Source organism: Zonotrichia leucophrys, chromosome 4 (genome assembly GCF_028769735.1).
Source record: "Zonotrichia leucophrys gambelii isolate GWCS_2022_RI chromosome 4, RI_Zleu_2.0, whole genome shotgun sequence".
NCBI lineage: Eukaryota > Metazoa > Chordata > Aves > Passeriformes > Passerellidae > Zonotrichia > Zonotrichia leucophrys.
In genome coordinates this window covers 38,028,023-38,050,229 of record NC_088173.1, presented here as the reverse complement: position 1 = coordinate 38,050,229, position 22,207 = coordinate 38,028,023, and the positions used below count along the sequence as shown (strand labels likewise).

General features: G+C 39.3%; 1 protein-coding gene across 5 annotated transcripts in view; it reads right to left on the bottom strand.

Annotated features, from left to right (window-relative positions):
- PTPN13 (protein tyrosine phosphatase non-receptor type 13) overlaps positions 1–22,207 on the bottom strand; it is a 111,739-nt gene that overhangs the window by 64,078 nt on the left and 25,454 nt on the right. For all 5 annotated transcript variants that reach the window (XM_064711190.1, XM_064711193.1, XM_064711194.1 and 2 more), the window contains exons 3-6: positions 14,570–14,739; positions 10,798–10,863; positions 7,962–8,147; positions 4,922–5,015 (exon numbers count right to left, since the gene is read on the bottom strand). In XM_064711190.1, coding sequence (XP_064567260.1) covers positions 4,922–5,015; positions 7,962–8,147; positions 10,798–10,863; positions 14,570–14,739 — 516 coding nt within the window. The remainder of the gene's footprint in view (positions 1–4,921; positions 5,016–7,961; positions 8,148–10,797; positions 10,864–14,569; positions 14,740–22,207) is intronic.

Genomic DNA, 22,207 nt, shown 5'->3' with positions numbered 1-22,207 from the left:
CTCCAGCAAAGATCTGCCCTTGGTGGTCATGGATCATCAACTTAAATTAGAACTTTGCAAACAAACACACAAGGTGCACAATTTCAGGTATTTGATGGCTGGGACGCAGGTTTCCAGGCAAGTACAAGTTAGGGAGATTTCAAGTGAGCATTAAATAGCCATAACATTTATCTTTGAAACATCCTTTTCAAAGATAAATTGTGGCAAAGAGTAACAGAGTGAATTAATTCTTGCTTTATGTTTGGAAGAGTTTGACAGCTATTAAATATTTTGTCACACCAAAAGAACTTTATGAAGCCAATTAAGTAACTTTCACATATAATTCTTGATGTAAGAACTCTTTTGAGGTCTAAGGCGTTTTTAAGTACAAAAATTAAGTAACTCATTGGTTCAGATGACTCATGACAGGTCTTACTGCTTTTATTTCTGCTGGCTCAGTCAGTTCTTAAACACTGTGTTCCAAATATGACTTGACTAAAACCAAATATTCTGTAATATTAATTTACAATAAATTACTTCTGCAGCCAAGCCTGCTGTAAAACTCATTCACCAAGATAGCCACAGAAAGTGAGTCATGAAAGAGACCAAAAAAAAAATTTAACTGGGGAGAATATTAACACAAAGCTGTTTATTAATTTAATAATTATCTTGAAGACAAAGAGATGGAAATGAATAGCTGAAAATATCGAAGCTGGTTACATAAGGTGAGCAAAATATTTGATTTAAACATGTGAGGTGAAAATATTGTTGACTTAGGATAAATGTTTTGAAATTAAGTCCTGGCAATTATAATTGTGGATTAACATGGTATAGAAAACTGATCCTAATAATAATGAAATTCAAATAAAGGAAAAATCTTATTTTACAAAGACTGCAAGTATCTAAGACATTAGTTGGCTACTCTCCAATGAGAAGCACATCTCCCTTACTGAGCCATCTCTTGTGTTCATGAACTTAGCATGACTTAGCAGCACGATTTATTTTAAGTTACATGCTCCAAGTAACTTTCTAATAACTCTAAAGTTCAAAAGAAATGGCATTCCCCTTATGCTGCTTTTTTCTCCATATGACAGCTATTCTATTCAACGTGAATTCTAAGATTTTCACAACAACTCAAGAGAACTTCACCTCAGTGAACATCAGACAAGTCCTCTGTCCTTTCCAGCAAAGATTGCTGCTCACTGTATTTACTTGACTTATAATACACTAGAGAAATGACTAGGAAAGTTATACATATTCTCATGTGCACCAACCTCGCTCCCTCCAATCATCCCAGTGCTAAACTTGACCCAAAATGTGTTCTCAGAGGCAGTTAAACCAGAGAAAAGGATAAAAGACGACTCACAGAACTTCTAACTCATTAGAAAGATGAAGGTTCAAAACTGTAATTGTCTCTTAGTAGCTTACTAACCTATTAAATGTTTGCCAATTTGCAACTGGAGTAATAGGCATTTATTTCAGCTACAAACAGCAGCAGAACAGCACAGTGACAAATCAGGGAAAAAGAGCTTTGTGCCTTCCTGAGCTGTTCTGGTTTTGTTGGCTTTTTTTTTTTTAATGTAACATTTTTCTAAAACCTTCATCTGGCCTTCTACTTATGGCTCCTCAATTTATGAGATTATGAGATTATATTTAATCAGCACTACATTCTGTAGCTCACTTTTCCTGAAATTTACAGCTGTGCTCCCAGGGCAGCTGCACTGTGCTGTTATTGACTGAATTTGCACCAGCAAACCAGCACAGCATTGCAGAAAAAGAAATAACAAGCACTGAATCTCCCTGAATCAAATGCAAGCTGTTGCCCATTAGTATCAGACATCCATTTCACTGGGTCCTCACTAACTTCCAAATACATGACTCAGTGTACTTAACATCAGTGTAAAAACAGAACTGACAACAGCAAGAACTGGTTTGGTTATTTGAGGGGTTCTGGTTTGTATATTACAATTCCCTGAGGTCTCAGCAAAATGAAGATCAAGCAATGGATCAAAGATTAAAATAAAGAGAAGATGGTGCCATTAAGGCATACTAGGAAAACTGACTGATAACAGAAGCAGAATTGGGAAAGGTTTTGGAGAAGCTAAGAAGGTAGTAAAGCTTCTAAGGAAAAGGAGAAAAATTAGTTCCACAAATAAATAATACAGTGATACAGAGAAATTTGAAACGCTGGAGTGGAAGCAGGTCAGGCAACACATAAAACACATGAATGAGTGATTTCCATTTTTTAAAATGAAAATAGAGACTCAAATATCAGAAAACCTGAAAAATATTTTCTGCTTCTAGGGATGGGGGGAAGACAGAACCATAACATCAAAATATCATAAAGCCTACAAGGTAAGTGGAAAGCAGTTGTGCTTATTGACAGCTCATCTTGAAAATAATAGAAAAAAATCAAGTATTCAAGAGCATCTCATTAATAACTTGTACCTTTTAGACCAAGCTTGGAATTATGCAGATAATATAATGTTTGCACTGGAAGAGTGAAGCACAAACATTTATTCCCTGGGCTGCCACATTTTCTGTAACACTCTACACATGCAAGCACTTTCAATGAGCTTCACAGGAACAGGTGTTAAGGGACGAGGACTATTCAGCCAACTTTGTAGTCTGGGTGTTGTCAGGTTCCCTCATTTCACAAATATTATTTGAGTAAAGATCCTTTTAAATTAGAACTATTCAGATAGTATGAAGTTCCCTAAAAAGAGAACGTTTCTTTCAGAAAGTAACTTTGACAGAGGTTGCTTAAAACTCTCTGTTAAACTTACTGGTTGATAGCAGCTGAGCCAAGTGGACTCAGTCTCCAGGAATAAGAGGAAAAAACATTCTACCCATGACATTTTTTTCAAGTTAGAGAATATGGTAAAAAAACCAGCAATTGGATCATCTAGTCTACTTCCTCTGAGTTAAAGACAGAGTCCTCAGAGGAAGTTTCAGACATTACATCTTATTCACCCTGATGCTGACCCAGAAAGCCACGAAGATATTGGCTGGAGCTAATAGAACAATCTCCAAAATTTAATAGAACCTAAAACAAAAGGTTTTTTGTTAAGATATAATGAAGACACTGGGGACAAGCATTACTTCAGGAAAAAGAAAAATCTGCTAAAAAGTTTAAATGCAGTTGGGGTAGGAAAACAAATGGACAGAGAAACAAAACTCCTCAAACCACAAACATTTAAAAAGAGTTAAAGATTTTCTATGAAAATGAATAACAAAACAACAAAAGATTGGTCAGTTGTATTAGAGAAAAGAAAACTAGAAACAACTAAGAAAAGAATAATCATAGTTTGCTAATGCAGACTTTAAAGAACCCTGCTATGTCCCCAAAACTTTACAAATATTTTGATCATTACCAAAACATAGTTAACTATGGTTACAGAATAAATAGCAGAATAGGGGACAGAAAGAGGGTATAGAAATGAAAAATTTGAGGTACTAAGGCATTATGCTTAAATAAAGTTCTTGAAAAAAATATGAAACAGGGTACTACTGAACGGGGAAGCATAGAGTTAAAGAATAAACAAATTAACAACCAGAAAAATAAGATTCTGATTCAAACCTTAAAATTAGTGGGAACCAGGGAAAGAATTATTTATTTTAAGAAAGCTCTTAAGAAATTCAGAAAAGGCAGACATTACACAGTTTATGGATCCAGTCAACTAGACTGATCCAGTCCCAAACTCTGTATTTCTAAAAGATCTCCCTATTGCTACAGAAATATTCTGGAAAAAAAAAAGAGAAGAACTAGTAAGAAAACAAAGCCCCTGAGAAAGCTGTCAGAACAGTGAATTTGTGCCAGGAAATAAGAAACAGCTTGTACCAGAAACTGCTCCTAAACACACAGTGCTGTAAGGGAAGGGCTGACAACCACTGCCATGTTTTATATGAAACAGTAGCATAATCTAGCCTCATCTTTAAAAAAAATTATATTGATATCTCAATAAATGAAGAACACCAATCCCTTGCCAGACTCGTGTCTAATTTCTTCAGTTCATATGGTCAGTGACAACTTCATGGGTTATTTCAGTTCCTGCTTTTCACTGCATTGTTGCTTGACACAAAGCCAAAGAACAGAGGAGCAACTTGAGCACATCAGCAACATATCTTTGTTGCAATGACTTAGACTGATCCAAGCTGATGCCTTATAAAATGTTCCTGCTCAGCTCCACAATTCTTCCAGAAAAAATAGAGACCAGCCTTTTGGAAGAATACATCCTCTTGCCTGAAAAGCCTAGCACAGAGCTGATGCTGCTGATGCTGCCAGTGACCTTAAACAACATCTTAAACAACAAAAAGTCATGGCAAACATCAGCATTCAACCTGCATCACTTTATCCTTTTTCCTCCAGAGTGGCAGCAGCAACCATCTGTCTCTTCCCTGGTCTCCCAGTTTCCTTGTTCCTTACTTCCCTGAAGTAAAGTACAACCCTACCTGGCCTCCATATCTACCTCACACTGTCAAAGCATAGCAGAACTGTGATAGAATATATACCATTTTTCTTAAGGAAAAAAAATAAAAGGCAGCAAAAGAGCTTTGTGTGCAGGGAGAAGAATCCAGGGCTCCTTGGGATGCAGAAAGAGATGTTTTGTGCAATTAGAGCTACGATGAGAGCAGAGTCCACAGAAAAGAGGGAACAAGGCAAAGTTGCTTCCTGTTCCTCTAGCTGACCAACCTCCTGGTCAGTTAAAAATCTCCTTTCTCCAGAAACAAAACATTTGGCTGAGAACCTTTCAAACCTGTTCCTACCATAAGGATTGAAATGAAAAAAGACAAATATTTTCTTGAAGCCATCACCAGCTTTTAGCTAGACACTGAACCATCAGAGTTCTGTGAATGTAAGCAAGTCCTCCTCTACTTGATTTCTTTGTTTGCAAAATCTCCCCAGACCTGGTCTTCTCCAGGGCTGCAATGAAGAACTTACCTGTGGGAAGCCCTTTTCCCCTCAGCCTCTCCCGAATAGCCTGGCTCCGGTCTGGCTGCAATTTTCTATCTCCATTACAAGACAGCTGATCCATCTGCAAAAAAAGGCAGTAACAAAGTCAAAAGGTAGAAAGAGCTCATATTAGTATGAAACAAGCATGGTTTTTATGTAAATGCACAATATTAGTCAGTGTCAAACAGTTAAGTGCAGAATGGGAGTTCAAACTTTTTAATAAAGAACTGATTCATCAGTGAGACATCCCCTCGAATTATCCATATTTGAACAGTGTGTGCTTTATTTAACTACACATTTGGTCTACCTTTTTTCCACTAAGAATAAATTAAGTTCACAATTTGAACACATTCCACCCCTACAGCAAACTGAAGGGACAGCAGCACTCAAAAACCATCTTCCATGATTACAGCATGACTAGAACTTGCCTAGTTCTACTGAGAAGTTTTCTGCATAACAGGAAGAACTGTCTTGTACCCTCACAGGACTGACTGCACATGCCAGATCACATGCACCCATTTGTGAGCAGCCTCTTCAGCCCCTCAGGCACATTCCTTTCACGTGTCATTCCTTTTACTCCCACTAACTTTTCACTTAACTTTATTTTTTTTATATCACTACTTCCCTAGGAAAAGGTTTCACATCTACAATCATTCAAAGAAGAGTTTATTTGCTACAACAAAATATTCTTAGTGAGATCCTTCCATATAGTGGGAGTATAACCTGGACAGCAGGAGGGAAGGAGAAATCAAGCAGACTTCACAGTTACAATTCAACGCAGTTAACTTGAAACAGACTGAATCAGCCTGGGGCTATATTGCCCTTTACAAAGCATATTAACATGGCAAATGAAAACATTCAAATGGAACCTCTCAGCTGTGCTTCAAATGACCAGTTACAGAGAGATAAGACCCCAGGAGCATTTGATGAGGCCCATCAAGATTAGAGCATGCCAACCTTGGAATAATAAGTTGCACTCTGCAACTTATTTATACAATTTATACAATTTTCTTGTTAACTTACAAAATTCCAACACACATACAGAGCACTGAACATTAAAACCAGCAGGGCTGGCTGGATAAGGTGCACAAAAACCTAGCAGCACAGCTATGCTGTCATTGCTCTGTTAACTCTTGGTTCTGTTCAGCTAGGTTTTTTCCTTGTCTTCTTGCAAAGCCAGTGCAGTGACACATTCAGAATTAAAAAGGTCACTGGCAGAGGAAATAAGCAAAGGTTCAGCACTGGATGACTGCTAGTCCCACTCCTTCATTAACAGCATGGACAGGAGACTGGGAGCACACTTGCTGGATTCAGCTCTGCACTGGATTTCAGAACAAGTACTTGGGAGCACTGTTACTGTCTTGGGCAGGCTGGTCTAGATCAGTCTGCCACACTACCCCAGACTCCCTGGAAGCCTGCTGACAAGAACAAGAGGAAGGAAAGCAGAAAACTTGCTACCCTGAAATGGCCATCAACAACTTGGAGAATAATGACTCAAGAGTGGCTGTTTCTATAGCTTGTGGCCTGATTTAAAATTTGGATCTTTATTTTAACAGCACCACTGCTGAAGGCCCTGTAGCCTTTTATTTCACTGAACCACAGACTTGGCAACTACACAAGACTTCAGACACTACAGTGAGGAGCTGGACTGACAGACATACCTCACAGACTAGACAATGCTTTGTGGAGCTCAGGCTCAGCACTATTTCTGGAGGCCTGGCATAATCAGCTGCTGTCAAATGTTAGACAAATGCAGGGACCTCTTGCTTTTTGCAAGCATTTCCGAATAAGATATATGAAGAAACTATCTAACAATTAGATCATACCTTTTTATTAAAAAAATGTGAGGGAAGCATCAGCAAATAAACATTTTTCAAGAATTTCAGTGCTGTCTCCCTAAACAGCAATTTTTAATTTACATGGACCTGCTGCAAAGAATTCAGAGAAAGGACACTAAGTTGATTAGAGGGATGGAGCACCTCTCCTATGAGGAAAGACTGAGGGAATTGGGGTTGTTCAGGCTGGAGAAGAAAAGGCTTGGTGTGACCAGATTGTGACCTTCCAGTACCTGAAGGGACCCTACAAGAAAGACAGAAAGCAACTATTTACAAGGGCATGTAGTGACAGGGCAAAGGAAAATGGCTTCAAACTGAGAGTAGATTTAGATTAGCTATTAGGAAGAAGTTCTTTACTGTGAGGGTGGTGAGGCACTGGCACAGGTTGCCCAAGGAAGTTGTGGATGCCCTTTCCCTGGAAGTGTTCAAGGCCAGGCTGGATGGAGCTCTGAGCAATCTGGTCTTGCAAAAGGTATCCCTGACCATGGCAGGGAGGTTGCATCTAGCTTTAAGGTCTCTTTTAACCAAAACCATTCTATGATTCTATGACAATTTATGGTCTTCCTTGATTTACTTAAAATTATTTAACTATTCTGAAGTTATGCTGTAATGGTTTAGTGAAGAGAGAAGTTGCCCATCAGGAATAGTAACTTTGCAAGATGAGCTCATGCAATTTCTTTCACTTCTAAAAACAGTTTGGTCATTATTAGACAATAAAATCCTCCACAAGTCTCATATTCAAGAGCTGAGCAGAAGTGCAAGAGAATTGGCACACTGCCTAAAGAGTCCTCCTTTCTGTTAATAAGAAACTCTCCAAAAGTCAAGCATAACTTCAAGTTAAAGTAAACTTACAGCAATCATTTCTGAAGCATTTCAAGTAGCAACAAGTCTAAGCCTTGCCCTACAGTTCATCACCTTGGTCTCCTGTTTCTCCCTACTTTTTTTTTTCAATGAAGACAGTTCACGAAATGACCTCCTGAGAAACTCATGAATGCATGTTCCAGGAGGAACTGTCAAGTGCACAAACTGCTACATGGGGACAGAAGCTGTTCTCTCCTTTCATCACTCACCCTTGTCAAAATTGCAACATACCAAAACAAGAGGAAGAAAGACTGCAGAGTGACTCTGAATTAGCACTTTTGCTCTCTTCCTGCTCACCTCTATTGTTTCCTCAGATGCTGACACAGACTTACCCCAGACAGGCTTCCCAGAACCAGCCTGACCAACTGCTTCACATAGGAGAAGGAAGGGGCACAGTTGCTGTTCCTTATGTGGGCACTGCAGGCATCCAGGACAGTCCGTACAGACACGCGGGCGTAAATGACATCCTCACACATGCCCAGCAGGATGCTGTTCAGGTGGTCTCCAAGCTTGATGGGCTAGTGACAAACAGCAACAGGGGAGACAGGAGAATCAGTTTTAACAGTGACCTGGGGGACTTTCAGAAACAAAAGACACTCAACAAAGCACATTAACTATTCATGAGACTTGCTGCCTACATTATCTGAGCGCCAGTTTGAAAGTCACCATCTGGGAGGTGAAAAAATAGTGGCTGTAGAACAGGAGAGAGGCATTCAGCCTCTGGATTCAACCCCTACTCCACAACAACCTGGCCTAAACAAGCTGCCTGATCTGCAAGGTCAGTACTTCAAAAGACTTTCTCAAACATTTAATGAATAAGTGAAAATAAAGTAAAAGGGAAAAGGTTCAGAGGAAGTTTTAATCCTTAATTTTGACCATTCTGCCACTCACAAATATAAAATTCAAACCTCATAACAATAATTTTGTACAATCCTCTGTGGTCATTTTCTGCAGTTCCTCACCTCACCAATATTTTGCAGCAGATGTGCTAGCAAATTCCCAAAATCCAGTGATATCACCAAACAGCATCAACAAAAAAGGAATAATATTATCAAGCCACTGGTTAACAAAGCAGAGCTTCATGACTGCAGGACAACGCCCATACAATCTAAAAAAAATAAATCCAGATGTCTTTCTGCTCTCCCTGTTGTTCAGTGAATGCAGCACCCTGAAGGTGGAATATCCCTCCCCAGGGTATGCAGCAGTCAGTGATAACACTTGTTCTCAGGTGCCACAGGCGCTTGGGACCTGAGCTTTCTGATCTGCAGCTCTCCCAAAGTGGGTGGTTACCCACAAAGTACAAACACTGTCAGGCTTTTTGCATCACAGAGTGCTTCCAACAATTGCAATCTTTCAATCTTCCCTGTGTGAGCACTCTTAAGGTGAACCATAAAAAAGGCATTCTGGACCACCCCGATTTAATTAATGTAGGCTTTTCCCATCTATCTGTTTATCACTGCTAACTAATAATAAAAATCATGTATGTGAATACGATATGAATCTCCTGTTCAGCCACACTCCCAGCAGAGAAGCAGCTCATTAACCAGCACAGGCAGACAAATACAGAAAACATATTTAAAAAAAAAAGGGAAAATCTGCACATGCAAATTAACACACAAAAGTAATGCCATACACAAGATTGTCCTTTTGCCAACACTAACTCCACAGGACACAGGATCCACATGACAGTGTCCCAAAGGTAAATTCCTTCCAGGCATACCCTCACCACATTGTCTTTGGGGAAATACTGTTTCATTAGCAGAGCATGCCTTCCCACTACATTACTGAGAAACTGCTGCCACACTCTTGACACCAAAGAAAGAAACAAAGAAAACAGGGACTAAAACTTACGCCTACATTCCTCTCAACACCTCCCTTCTTTAAGTCACCTACTTTAAGGCACTCTCCTTCTACTGTTGAATACTGCTCCTTTCATCTCCTACTGTACAGGAGAGCAAAGAAAGAGAAAAGCCCTGGTATCTAAGAAAACTCTAGGGATTTCGGGACAAGCACAGTAGGCATTATGACCAGGTACCCTAAATAGCCAGAGCTCCAAAGTTTTCTACCTCACTTAGCTGCATTCAGGCAACTACTTCCAGATAAGTACAACTGAGATCCCAACTACCACTCTGTTAAAGAAAATATTAGGAACTAAATGCCTAAAATGCTGAAGTCTTTCAAAATTTTCTTCCTTAGTCTTACATATAGCATCAACTAGTAGGAACAAACCTAAATCCAAACCACAAATTGCTTCATTTATAGCTGCAAGTGCATCATTAAATGCTTTTTTCAGAAGCATTTCACCTTATTTTCACTATTCTAGATATTAACTTCTTACAGTTTAATTGGGGGCAAGGAAGGAGCACTGAGGAAGATAATGAATCACATTCATCTTCAGTCAGTTTTGTCAGGACAGTCGAAGAGTTCTGCTGGGTGTGTAAAATAACTACATTGAGCAATAACACTCAGCTCTAAGCAGTCTGCAACTGTGTCTGCACTGACTGACAAATCAATAGCAAGAGTCTACTCCCTGTTCCACACAATTCATACCCTTTCTTGGCCATTGTGAAAGGTAAGTATGTATATGTGCCAAATCCAGACTCTCAGAATCTACAGCAGTGTGGAGAACAAGTTTATTATGTGTAAAGCAACATTATTACTTCAATACTTATTTTTATATGAGCCTAAACCAAAACAACTTATTTTCTCCTTTGTCAGCAGCTTAAACCACTGTCTTTCAGCCTGTGGCATTACAGGATAGACCAGCCCAGATGTATCTTCATGGAAACTAACACAAACGTGCTATCAGCACCCTCTCCCTGCAAGACAACACCAGACTTCACAAGAAAAAGCTCCAAGTATGGGAAAGGAAACTTCTGTACTGTGCAGTGACTGGAACAGGCTGCCCAGAGAAGCTGTGGAGCCTCCCTCACTGAACCATCTGGATGCAATCCTGTGCCATGTGCTCTGGGGTGACCCTGCTTGGGCAGGGAGGTTGGACCCACTGTGGTCCTCTCCAACCAGATCCATTCTGTAAAATTCTGGGAAAGGCATCTTAGTCCTTAGTGTCTCAGTATGACACCCTGCCATGCAAACTCAAATGCAGAGTCAGTCAAACAACATCAAGTCTGAAGTTGCAATATTAAAGAAAACCAAATCTAAACTTACCTGACTTTGAGGAACTTCGTGGTCAGCTCCCCAGAAGAGTGCCATACCAAGAGAATAGATATGGACCTGCCACAAGACACAGGATATCTGTCAACTCATGGAACAAGATTGGAAATGCAAAGCAGACTTCTTAAAGGAGAGCAACTAACTTAACATCACTTTGCTTAGAAATACATTTCTAGTATTTAAGCTCAGCTGTCTTTCACATCCCACTTCTCCTTTACATAAGGTTAAGAGGAGCAAATCCTAGTGCTACAAAACATTCAGCATCCAACCAGTGCCCCCATCTTCTCTGCTCAGTTTTAAGCTTTCATCTCACACAGAAGCCAGAAACTCATGTAATCTATACAATCAGCCTAGTGTGGGGTAAACACTGCATGGTTGTGTCCAAGGATCCTTAAAACCTGTATCTGAAGGCAAGGCAGACTTAGCACGACTCAAGCAGGGATCACAAAGATTGAGATCAAAGGAAAAAGAAGGAATGAACAAAAGAATATAAACATTGAAAGCAGTACCTTAACGAATAACTGATATTTGAAGGTAAAAATAAATTAACCATTACACATATAATTAACAATTAACATATCTTCAACATAATACAACCAACAGTACAGGGAATAAACCCTTTAAATACTGCAGAATTAAGAGCACACCTAAAGAGCCAGCATGTGCTTGACTGTCAAAACAAAACAGGTAAGTGTAGAAAGAAAGCAGTTTTAGTTTTTCTAAACTGTGTAAATAATATACACTAGTCATGGCTCTTTATACCATATTATTAGTATTATTTATGGTACTTAAAGCAACAAATATATTGAATAATTCTGAAGACAATGAACAACAATTACAAGGACAGCAATAAATTAAAAGCTCACATAAGCTTCTTCAGCCTCTTTACCAACTAAAAGCAAAACATCTTACTTAAATTCTAGATATATAAATTGACAAAAATCTGAACAGATTAGGACAGTAGTCAGAAAAATGCATCAAGAGTTCTAAGTCAATACCACTGCCCTATCCAATCAGAAACATTCTTTTTCAAATACTGAGAAAATTGCTTTCTATCTGTTTTATTTTCCATTAGTGTTTCAACTGAAAAGCTACAAAGCGTTCCTTACATATCAAGATATACCACAGCTACACAGAAAAAGGTGAATATGCTTTCATGGCAATAATGAATGCAAAAAAACCTTTTCAGAAAAAGCCAACAAAACACAAAAGACACAAAACCAATCCAGAAAAAGCCCCAACTAAGCAAAAACGGAAGTTCTCCAACTCTTTCAGTCCCCCAATAATGCAAGAACAGCAATTAAAAAGACTATTATAAAATTAGTTAATTCTAATTAGAGACACTGTCATAGTCCTAAGCCTGTCAGTATTCAAGAAAAATTAGGACAACAGTCAGATACATTTCTGGGTTACCCTCTTTGGAATGTGGAGTTGGATTTGATGATCCCTGAGGAGCCCTTGCAATTCAGCGTATTCCATCATTCTATGATTCTGAGCTTCAAAATACCCAAAGATATTTCAAAAATGAGATGTGCAATCAGTCCTCTTAACTAAAACTTGCGACTCTACCAATCCCCCTGAAAACAGCTTTCAAAACAAAAACATTTATTCAAAAATTCTAATTAATGTTTGTACTGTACTTAAAATATGTTCCCCAATACATAAATCAACATGAAATTAATTTCCCAAATCAATCTCCATTCTAATTTTGAATGGTTTGGTTACTCTATTTCCAATAAGCTTGCAGTTACTTCAGACATATTTTGGATTCAAATTGACTGTGTCTTGGAATAAAAGGGGTATTGATTTACTGACTATAATTTATTTTTAGTATTTCTCCTTGAATACACTGTTAATTTGTTTTAGCAAGTACAATCATAACTGAAAAGGCAAAGGTAAGCCTGTCACTGTCTGACACAAAGCCTTAAAAAACAAAGTGTTTTTCTGCCTTCAGCAGCTTTTAGTAGAACAATCTAAAAGGAAAACACCAACTATTTCCAGTAAATTAATTCAGTGAATTACAGCCAGTTCTGACAGAAGAAAAAAACCGTTTAACATGTCAAAAGTTACCACAGTCAGCAAAGCAAGATCTGATGCTGTGATCTAAGAAGCACAAAGTCAACATATTCCTTACAAAGAACCAGGGTACACCTGACACAGAGTTTAACAGGAATGCAAAGGGAAGCAGTGAAGAAAAGAGGGGTGCACATATAAGCTATTTATCACCCTCACCAACCTCAACTAATAAAGCCATAAAGGGACACCAGTTTTTGTACAAAGCTATGTTTCAGGGAGCTTCCTTCTTCCACATCAGCAGCTAAGCGGATCACCTTCCATCCAGCAAGCAGGGTTATGCTGACACCAGGGCAGAAATTCACACAGCCCAAACGAGCAAGGATTAATCAGCCCTGCGCATGTACAGAGTGCCAGCATTTGCTCATGGCCTATTGACACACTCTGTGCTGGCATTTACAGGCCACAGAGGTCCCTCTGAGTGCTTCCCTCCTAAAGATTAAGAAACATCACAGCATGGCTTTTCATAGTAACAGTCCTCCATTTATTTCAACAAGAGAAAAAGTAGCATATTGAATACTGGCAGAGAACAAAGAATGCAATCAGCTCTGACCAAGGGCACAAGCTTGTCACTTCAGAACAATTTTTTCTGCCAGTTTTAAAGGCCAGTTTTGTACATTAATGTACATTTTGTACACGCAGAGTTGGCACTAGAGGTAACGTTACTGTCTTCAAAAGTGTTGTCCCTCTTAAAAGCAAATAAACAACTCCAACAGTATGACTACAGGATTTGGCAGCTGCATCCTACTTAACTGAACTTAAGTCTCCATTGATGTCAGTGTTATTTTTTACTTCTCCATTAACTTTCAGCCTAGGATTCTAATTGTTTATAGTTTTGCCATAGACAAAACTGTAAACATATTTTATTATATCATTAATTTTGACAATATGCAGGGCAAGAAGGATGTCTAACAGGCTTGGGAGTACTGTGGATATTCAGTAAGTGTTCAGTGATATAGCCCTGAAGAAAACGGACTATATATAAAAAGCTGCTGAAACAAAATATTCAACACAGAAACACATGTTTTAATAGTCCTTGTGCACACAACAGCAACTCATGCCAATACCACTTTCCTCTGAAGTAAGAGCTGTTTCTTCCTGGAGGAACACTGCCAAGTGTCATAATTGTTCCCAGATTACAGCACTGTCTGTGACGAGCTCCCCTCTAAGGATTATTGACCCAGGGAAGCCAAGGAGATAGAAATAGCTCAGCTTCCTTTTCACTCCCACCACTAAATATCTTTGGCTAAGCCAAAGGAATGATTTCCAGAGGAAAGTGTTACCATTCACGACAAATTCTTGTCGAGAAGACAGCTGAGAAGATAATCATTTTGACTGTACCTGTCTCCTCCAGTGACCTGGAGGAGACCACATATACAAACCTTACCTGTCTGAATATTTACTCTTGTGAAAGAGTTTAATGTGAAAAATGGAAATTCTGTGCAGCCATTGCCCAAGTATGTATGTGGCCAGGGCTTGTACAGACTCTTCAACTTCTCACAACTGCATACAACTATAATCACTATTCCACTTTAACCAGAAAAAACAAAGTAGGAGGATCCCTCTCCCACCTCACAAAAGAAATTACATGAATCACAAACCATGGGGAGACAAAAAGGGCAGTTTAAAGCTATTTTGTGAAGGGATCAACAACAAAACACCATAGCTGTCTGCCAAGGAAGAGGCACTGTACCTTTTCAAGGTCTGACAGGGATGACAGCGAGTGGTTCTGCAGCAGCTCCGGTGCTGTGAACGCTCGCAGGTCTTGTTGGGACACATTCTCATCAGTAAATGACACACTGCCAGATGGAAGCAACAGGAGAGACCATGGAGAAATGATGAATCCCAAAGCAGCAGGATCAGCTGTAATTGAAAAGGGAAAAAAAACAAAAACCACCCTGAAAATGAAGCAATGTTGTTTGATGCCATTGCTGGATGTTAGTTTATTATCAGCCTACATACTTAGTGGAATAGATTCATGCTTCCTTTTCCACCTGTGGTGTTTCATAACCACAACAACCACCTCAATTTTAATCACACTGGGGAGTAACACCTATCTTTTATGACTATTCTTCACTATTACTCATAACAGCAAGCTTAGGAAGAGCCTGCTAAAATACTCACAATCCCCTGTCCTGACGTTATTTCATTTATGTTACAGCTGACATACAAAATGTTCCCTTTCAGCAGTGCACATGTCATTAAGGCTAATTCCTACAACAGGAATTCCATCCCAAACTCCATTCCTACAATGGGGTTTGCTCCTATTCTAACATAACACTACTGCAGCAGCAATTGCGTGGAAGAGAGTAGACAAAGTTAGTGGGGAAGGAAAATACTCATTAGAGTGGCTAACAGAAGGGGACAAAACAAAAGAGTTTTGGGGCACAGAAGTCCTTTTTAGCCTAAAGTAAAAAAATATTACAAATACCTGAACATTTCAAAGTAAGCACTGAAATTGCAGAACGAAAAGTAACCAAGATATGCAATTTGCCAGCTAGGTTTTTGATGTCTGATGATACTGCTGTCAAACTAACTAAAAAAAAAAACCAAAACAACAACAACAACAAAAAACCAACCAAAAAACAAAACAATACAGAAAAAAGAAGACCATTTCCTTAAGTCAAAATATTTTACATGAATCAACTCAGTTTCAGTGAAGGAGGCATGAGGTTTCACTAAGTAAAACTAAAAGTTGACTTTTACTTTTTCACAGGCAAAAAGGCAACACCTCTGCCTTCTGCTACACCATATACCAAAGACCTGAGGAAACACACATTTGAACAATATATCCTTTTCCCTTGATACAGTAAGCAAAACCAGCAGGATAATAATTTCCTCCATTAACACCACCACTAACATTTTCCATTCTCCAGCTCAGGATATTCCTACAGTGCTGGTTCCTAGACAGATGAACTATCTTGTAATCTAGATTATTTCTAATCTCCTAGGAAATGTATTAAATTACTGCTTGCAGGTATCAGGTGTAAAAGGATCTCCCAAGTAAGTCCTTCCATTTTCTAACCCCACTTCCTCTGAAACTAAGAGAGTAAGTGCTGGTTGCTGCTGTGGCAGCAAGTTCAGATGTCAAAAAAAAGAAACAAAAAAGGACAGGCCATATGTAACAAGAAAATAGCACACCATAGAGCAAAGCTTCCAAAAACATTTTCAGGAAGACTATCTTAGTTGGCCTTAGACGTTCAAAAATTGTCCTGTGGGTAACTACTGGATTCTGCACCCCTTCTGTGTGTATCCACCACTGGCATAAAAACCCCAAACAACCAACATCTTATGATATTTTAAGATTTTGCCTTGTGAGTCCCAAATCAGGAACTTTAAGAAATGTAGAGGCTTTAATCTTATTTTAACATTTTATATAACAAGCACTTGAAATACATAAAAACTCTTCATATTCTGAAACATACTAAGACAAAAAATTTATTTAGCTTTGAGAATTAGCCCCCCTAAATTACTCTTAAGTCTTCCCAATACTAATTTCAACAAACTTTAGAGCATTTGTCCCCTTTAGATATAGAGTCTGAATGTAAAATTAATGTGATAAATAGGAACTTTAAAAAAGGACTGATTTTGCCAGGCTCATTTTACTGACACTTTCTCAACTTCCTCCTACAGTAGCTTATAACTATTGTAGCAGACCATAGTGCCTACATCCCAACACCAGGAAATCTCATCTATTGTTATGAAGGATGAGGATAAAACAATTAATTCTCCAGTTTCTTCCTTAAGGCATGCATCATAAACCAAAATTACGATCTCAAAGCTCCAACCAGGTAGCAATATCTAAGGAAATACATTTTACTAACACTACTCTAATGTGTTTGCACCATGGATAAAAAAGTAGCAAAGATGCAATGCATCAAACAGCCAGCAACTGTAGGAAAACAAAAGAACTTTTTTTCCAGTGATAATATTAATGTCATCTTCTGTTTAGGCTTTCAGAATCATTTACAGGAGCAGTAAGGGCAACATACTCCTGAAAGTACTGAGGAAAATGACCAAAAAAAACCCCAAGGATTTCAACCCCCTTTTTTAAAGGCACTGGATTTCAGGATATGGCTCCTGGACAATTTTCTATCCATTGGGCTTTCAACTGTGCTAGAGCTGCCAGCCTTATGAGTTAACTCCAGAACTATGCAAGTGGGTAACAAAACACTTGTGAGAGCACAGCATTTCAAGCAGTGCCAAGACAGAGATAAATAGCATGGTCTTACTTAAAGGGAGAGAGTGAACTGGCTTTAAACACAATAAAAACAGAAATAATCTTCAGCTACAGAGCATCTGCCAAACAAATGAGAGAGAGCAAAAGAATCCTTTATGTGCTTTAACAGCATACAAATAGCCTCAGAAAGACCCACCACATTCCAAGAAACATGAAGACAAATATTTGAAATGGATCTATTTTACATTATTGATGCCAGGTAATTTTGAATTCCCAAGCCACAGTCAAGTCAGTCCTTCAGGATCTTTTTCCCTCACTTCTCTCTTAGGCTACAGCCATTAGCACAGAACACACAGAGACACACACAAATCTCTGAAAAGCACAGAGCAACACAAAAATATACACAAGGCTTTCAACACACATCTTTGTTTCCCTCCATAGCCCTCACTGAGACAAGTAATCTGAACATTTGTACGCTCAGGCCAGGCTGGAGGCAGCCAGAGCAGTGACTCCCCTGCAGCCTGGCCAGGAATGCTGCAGGATGATGCCAGCAGCCAGGACCACTTGTGCTGGAAATGCTCTCGTCCTTGGGCTGGTGCAGCGTGTCCCTGCACGCCTGCTGCGCGGGGCAGGCAGCGCTGCAGCGTCTCTGCTCCCTCTGGCACACAGGGATAGGAGAGCTCTGATGGGACACTGAGCCCCTTGGAAAACTGAAATGCACTCTTTCCTGAGGGTACTGGCGAAAGAAACAGCGTGAACAATTCATTTCTGAGATCAGTTTCTGCTCCTGAGCTGCCGCACAGTCAAACACCACACTGCACTTCACTGTGGTGCTGACCACATCAGCAGAGCTCTGCCAAGAGTGCAGAGTCCCTGAGCCTCCGTGCTGGGAGTAGGGTGGGTGGAGGTGGAGGAGCAGATGAGGAATAGAAACTAAAAATTTTTTAAAACCCCAATAAAATTACAAAAGCCCAATCTCTCTCCTTCTCAGCAACTGAAAGAACAAATGTCACCAGATTATGAAAAAAGGAAAATCATTCTCCAAAAGCTACTGGGAAAGGGGAAAAGTCATTTATCACAAGGACGAGCTGGGAAATGAGGATTTGGGTTTTTACCCCTTCCTATTGCATTTTTCTTCTTGTCAACCAAACCAATCCATTTCCTGCTCCATCCCAACTAGGTCTGTGATTACTCTGGACTCACCACTAGTCCCCATCAACTCATTTCACACTTTGCCTTCTTTCCTTTCATTACAGTTACTCAAGCAAAGCAGCTCCAGGAGTTTGACTGTCAACGAGATTTACAGGTCCCTGAAAACCATAATCTTCCTTCTTCACATCCACTTTCAGATGATATAACTTTTCTTTACATAAATAATTTCTCATAAGCAAATTTGCAAGACATTCAACTTGCAAAGACTTTCCTTCTTTGCTCAACCTGTCTTTTTAATATCAGACTCACTTTTCCCCTTCTCTTCCCCTTCCTTTAGATACATGTCTTCAAGCTTAAGGTCCAATTATTTTCAGAATCCTCAACACACACTTTAGAACAGGAGTGGCCCAAGTGACATATGAATGCTTTTCCAGTTTCCAGTTTAGATAAATCTTTTCCAGTTAAACCCAGCAAATTAGAGGGACGCCTGTTTTATAATTCTCAGCAGCAGCGAGCACAGCATTCTCCTTATGCTTATACACTCACATTTGAGATTACTTCAAAGACTTGTTTCTTTGACCTCATGGAGTTCTGAGTGCAAGATAGAGCACGTCTGAGACAGCTGATACACCCTTTCAACAACAAAATAGTTATTGCAGATAATTAAACAGATGTAAGAGAAGGGCAGGTCTGGTATCGGCCTTTTCAAATCTCCAGATTAATCTCAACATTGCCAGTGCAACTGATGTCAGGTCTGCAACTGAGTCCCAGATTGCCTTTCTCCTTCATTTAACAGCTTATAACCTGCTGACAAGACAGCTACCAGAGCTGATCTTCTAAATTGCTGATTACCAACTGGGCACTTAAGCTTTCATTTTTTATAATGCTAGAAATAAACATGTGAAGTATCTTTAAGGAGTTTAGATCCATCTGTTAGAACTGTAAATAAAAAGAGGGATAAAAACATGCACATTTCTGAGTCTGTTGCTGAATAAGGTATGATGTGATATGCAGTTAACCATGAAGACAATGGATCTTCATCCTGTGCTCCTCTTATTCAGTGCTTTGATGGATAAGAAGATAGACTCACTGAAAGACATGCACAACTTCTATATATTGAGAAGTCCTCAAATCTGTAACAAAAGCTTGTTCTGGACTTTTTTTCTAATTTCCAGAAACTAGTTAAAGTAAGAAATTAATTGAAAAACAGGTTCTCAGTTGACTGAGGGATAGCTAGATTCCCAACTTGAAACAAACTACCAAAACTCTACCAGGATCACATATATAAATGATTACTTGGGCTGGTAACTCCTTTAAGTGTCTCTGGTTCCTGGGCTGGTGTGAGGAGGCTGCCAACAGATGGCAACTTAAAAGTTGGCTATTCCCTCATTTCAAAACAGCTGGTGCACACACCATTGAACATTATGCCTAATTTAATTTTTTTTAATAAAAAATTTACAGAAGACTCAGCAAAGCTTATCTTTTGTTACAGAGCAGCGTGTTCAGGGACTCCAGGACTCTGCACAGGGAGGAAGAGCACTTTTGAGAGCTGGTCAAAGCTGAACACGCTGTCATCTTGCAGAAGCCAAAAGCTTGCCCTATCTCCCTCTGCCCAGGAGTGATCAGTCAGTTCTGAAGAATTCTGGGAACTCACCCTCTGCCATAAAATAGCTCTTCCACACCAAATGCATGGAAGAAATGGGCCTGAAATTTGACCAAGGAAAACAAGATTTCTTTAGAATCCCCTGTTTGGTACAAAGAGCAAAACTGAGTCAGACAAGCCTAGAGGAGCCACCACATTTTCTATTCCTGCATGTCAACACCACCTTCATAAGCCAGCATGGAAATTGATATTCAAGATGACAAAAAAAGTTTCTAGATTGCTTCCTGAGAAAAGACAACCTTCATTAAAGACTGTCTGGTTATCCAGCTCTTGCTGGGAGGAATTAGATTACCTTTATCACCCTTAGCTACACAGAAAAGCTCTTTCATTTGAGTGTCTCCTGAAGTGCATTTTACCAAAGGCTATATCCCAGGCTAATTAATAGCATGCAACTGAAAATGGTTTGCTGAACTAGCAGAAAAACAACTCAATAAAACAGCTTCATCTCCAAAAAAGAGACAGATTCTTCTGGCACTGATTTTATCTGAATTTGTGTTTTGGTCTTCATGGATAGGAAGTAAGATCAGAAGCTTCTGCCACCTTAGCCAGTCTTGGCTGGCAAACATTCCCCTGCCTTAAAAACACATATCAGAAGTCCTGGGGCAGATTTCTGGTTTGTGCTCTCATCTTTCAGTACTTGCTCTTCTGAAGGAGGGCTGACTGTGTTCTCACTGTCCATGCTTGCATCAGTCTTCATGGACATTATGGTAACTTTTCTGCACTACTCTCAGGACAAGAAGGGGTGAGCTCTCATTTCCAGTGGAGATGCCCTTCTAGAAAAACATTTAGACCTAGGATAAAGTTTTAAGTGGAGAATTAGTAGTGAAACCACTACTATGTGCCCATACAACTGTGATCTTGCAGGTGGATTAGAAGATGGAGTTCCATGTGTCAATTCCTGTAAAGTTTACAAGAGCAAACCTCTAACCACTCAAGATTCCTTTTAAGTCAAGGTCTTAACAATCTGCCCTTTTAAAAGAAATAATTTTCCTGTCTCTAAGAGACAACAAAAAGTGAAAGAGAGGAAAGCAGATGCCAGCTTTCCTTTTCTTGAAGTATGAGAAGCAGCAGGACAGGTCAGTTGCTCAAACTGCAACAATAAACTCAGCATTCCTAATCAGGAAAGCTTTTTACTACACATAGGCTGTGAGAACACTGGTAAAGGGAAGAAGGTAAATTTGAATGGGATATCAAAATTACCTATAATTCACCTGACATAAAATATGTTGGAGAAGTTGATAAAATTCCTATTTGTAGAGCTGAGTGAAGTGTGATCAGAGATCAAGCACCATATGGCAGCTTCTGCCCACATCTGCCTTCTCTGGAGCCTGTGAAGCATCCAACAGGGACCACTCTCAGAGGCTGTGCAATGCCTAACACAGAGGCAGTGTCTGATTCAATAGATTGTCTAAACCAAATCTTAAAAAAACCAGCCCAAAACAACTTCTATGTTGAATCTTGATAAAATTCTAAATCAAATACTTGCAAAAAATACAAAATATTTTGTCCCAAATAATAAAGATTTTCCCCTTGAATATTAATGTGGCAAAACAATGTTTATTTCCAAAGTGTGAGCCTTTAATTTTTCATTGATAAAACTGAATAAGATAACATATGCATGTTTAGATATAAGGAGATGACCTCTCCCATAAAGGTGCTGAAGTACTAGGATGCATCATGAGAACATATACTTTATTTGAGAACAAGTTAGAGATGTTACTGAAGTTCAATATGTGGGTTAAGCATTTATTGCTATTAAAAAAGAAAGAAAGAGAGGGAAGGGCCTTAAGGACTTGCAGATTTTAAAGAAAAGAAAGGAAAACATAAGTTAGGGGAAAAGTTCCTTATTCAGACCTAGTGCTAAAATGTGTATTATTAGCAGTGTTGCAGGTGCTGAGCTTGGAGCCTACTGAGGTGGGAGAGGGGAGGGAGAGGAAATACTTCTACTCCTTTGAAGACAAGACAGCATGACATTCCTTCAGCAAATAGGTAGGTGCTGCCACTTGCATTTTGGGGAATCATACCTAGCCCTCTGGTGAAGTTTTCTGTTTTTCACCTTGGAGAGCAAATCTCTTCAGAACACACTGGTCATGACTGCACAGTTCTGTACCCATTTCCATGTCTCTTTCAGTACCAAAGTGTTCCAGTGGTCTCAGAATTATTTATCACTTTTTTCCTATGTTTCCATCTCACTCCAATGGGTCTAAAATAATTGAGGTTACTACCACAGGAACTAGGATGTGCCACAGGTTCTGGCAGAACATGAAGTGCAGGTTGAAAGCAACCTTTGGGCTGTGGTGCAGAAAGGCACTTACCCAGATACAACCCAGGAGCAA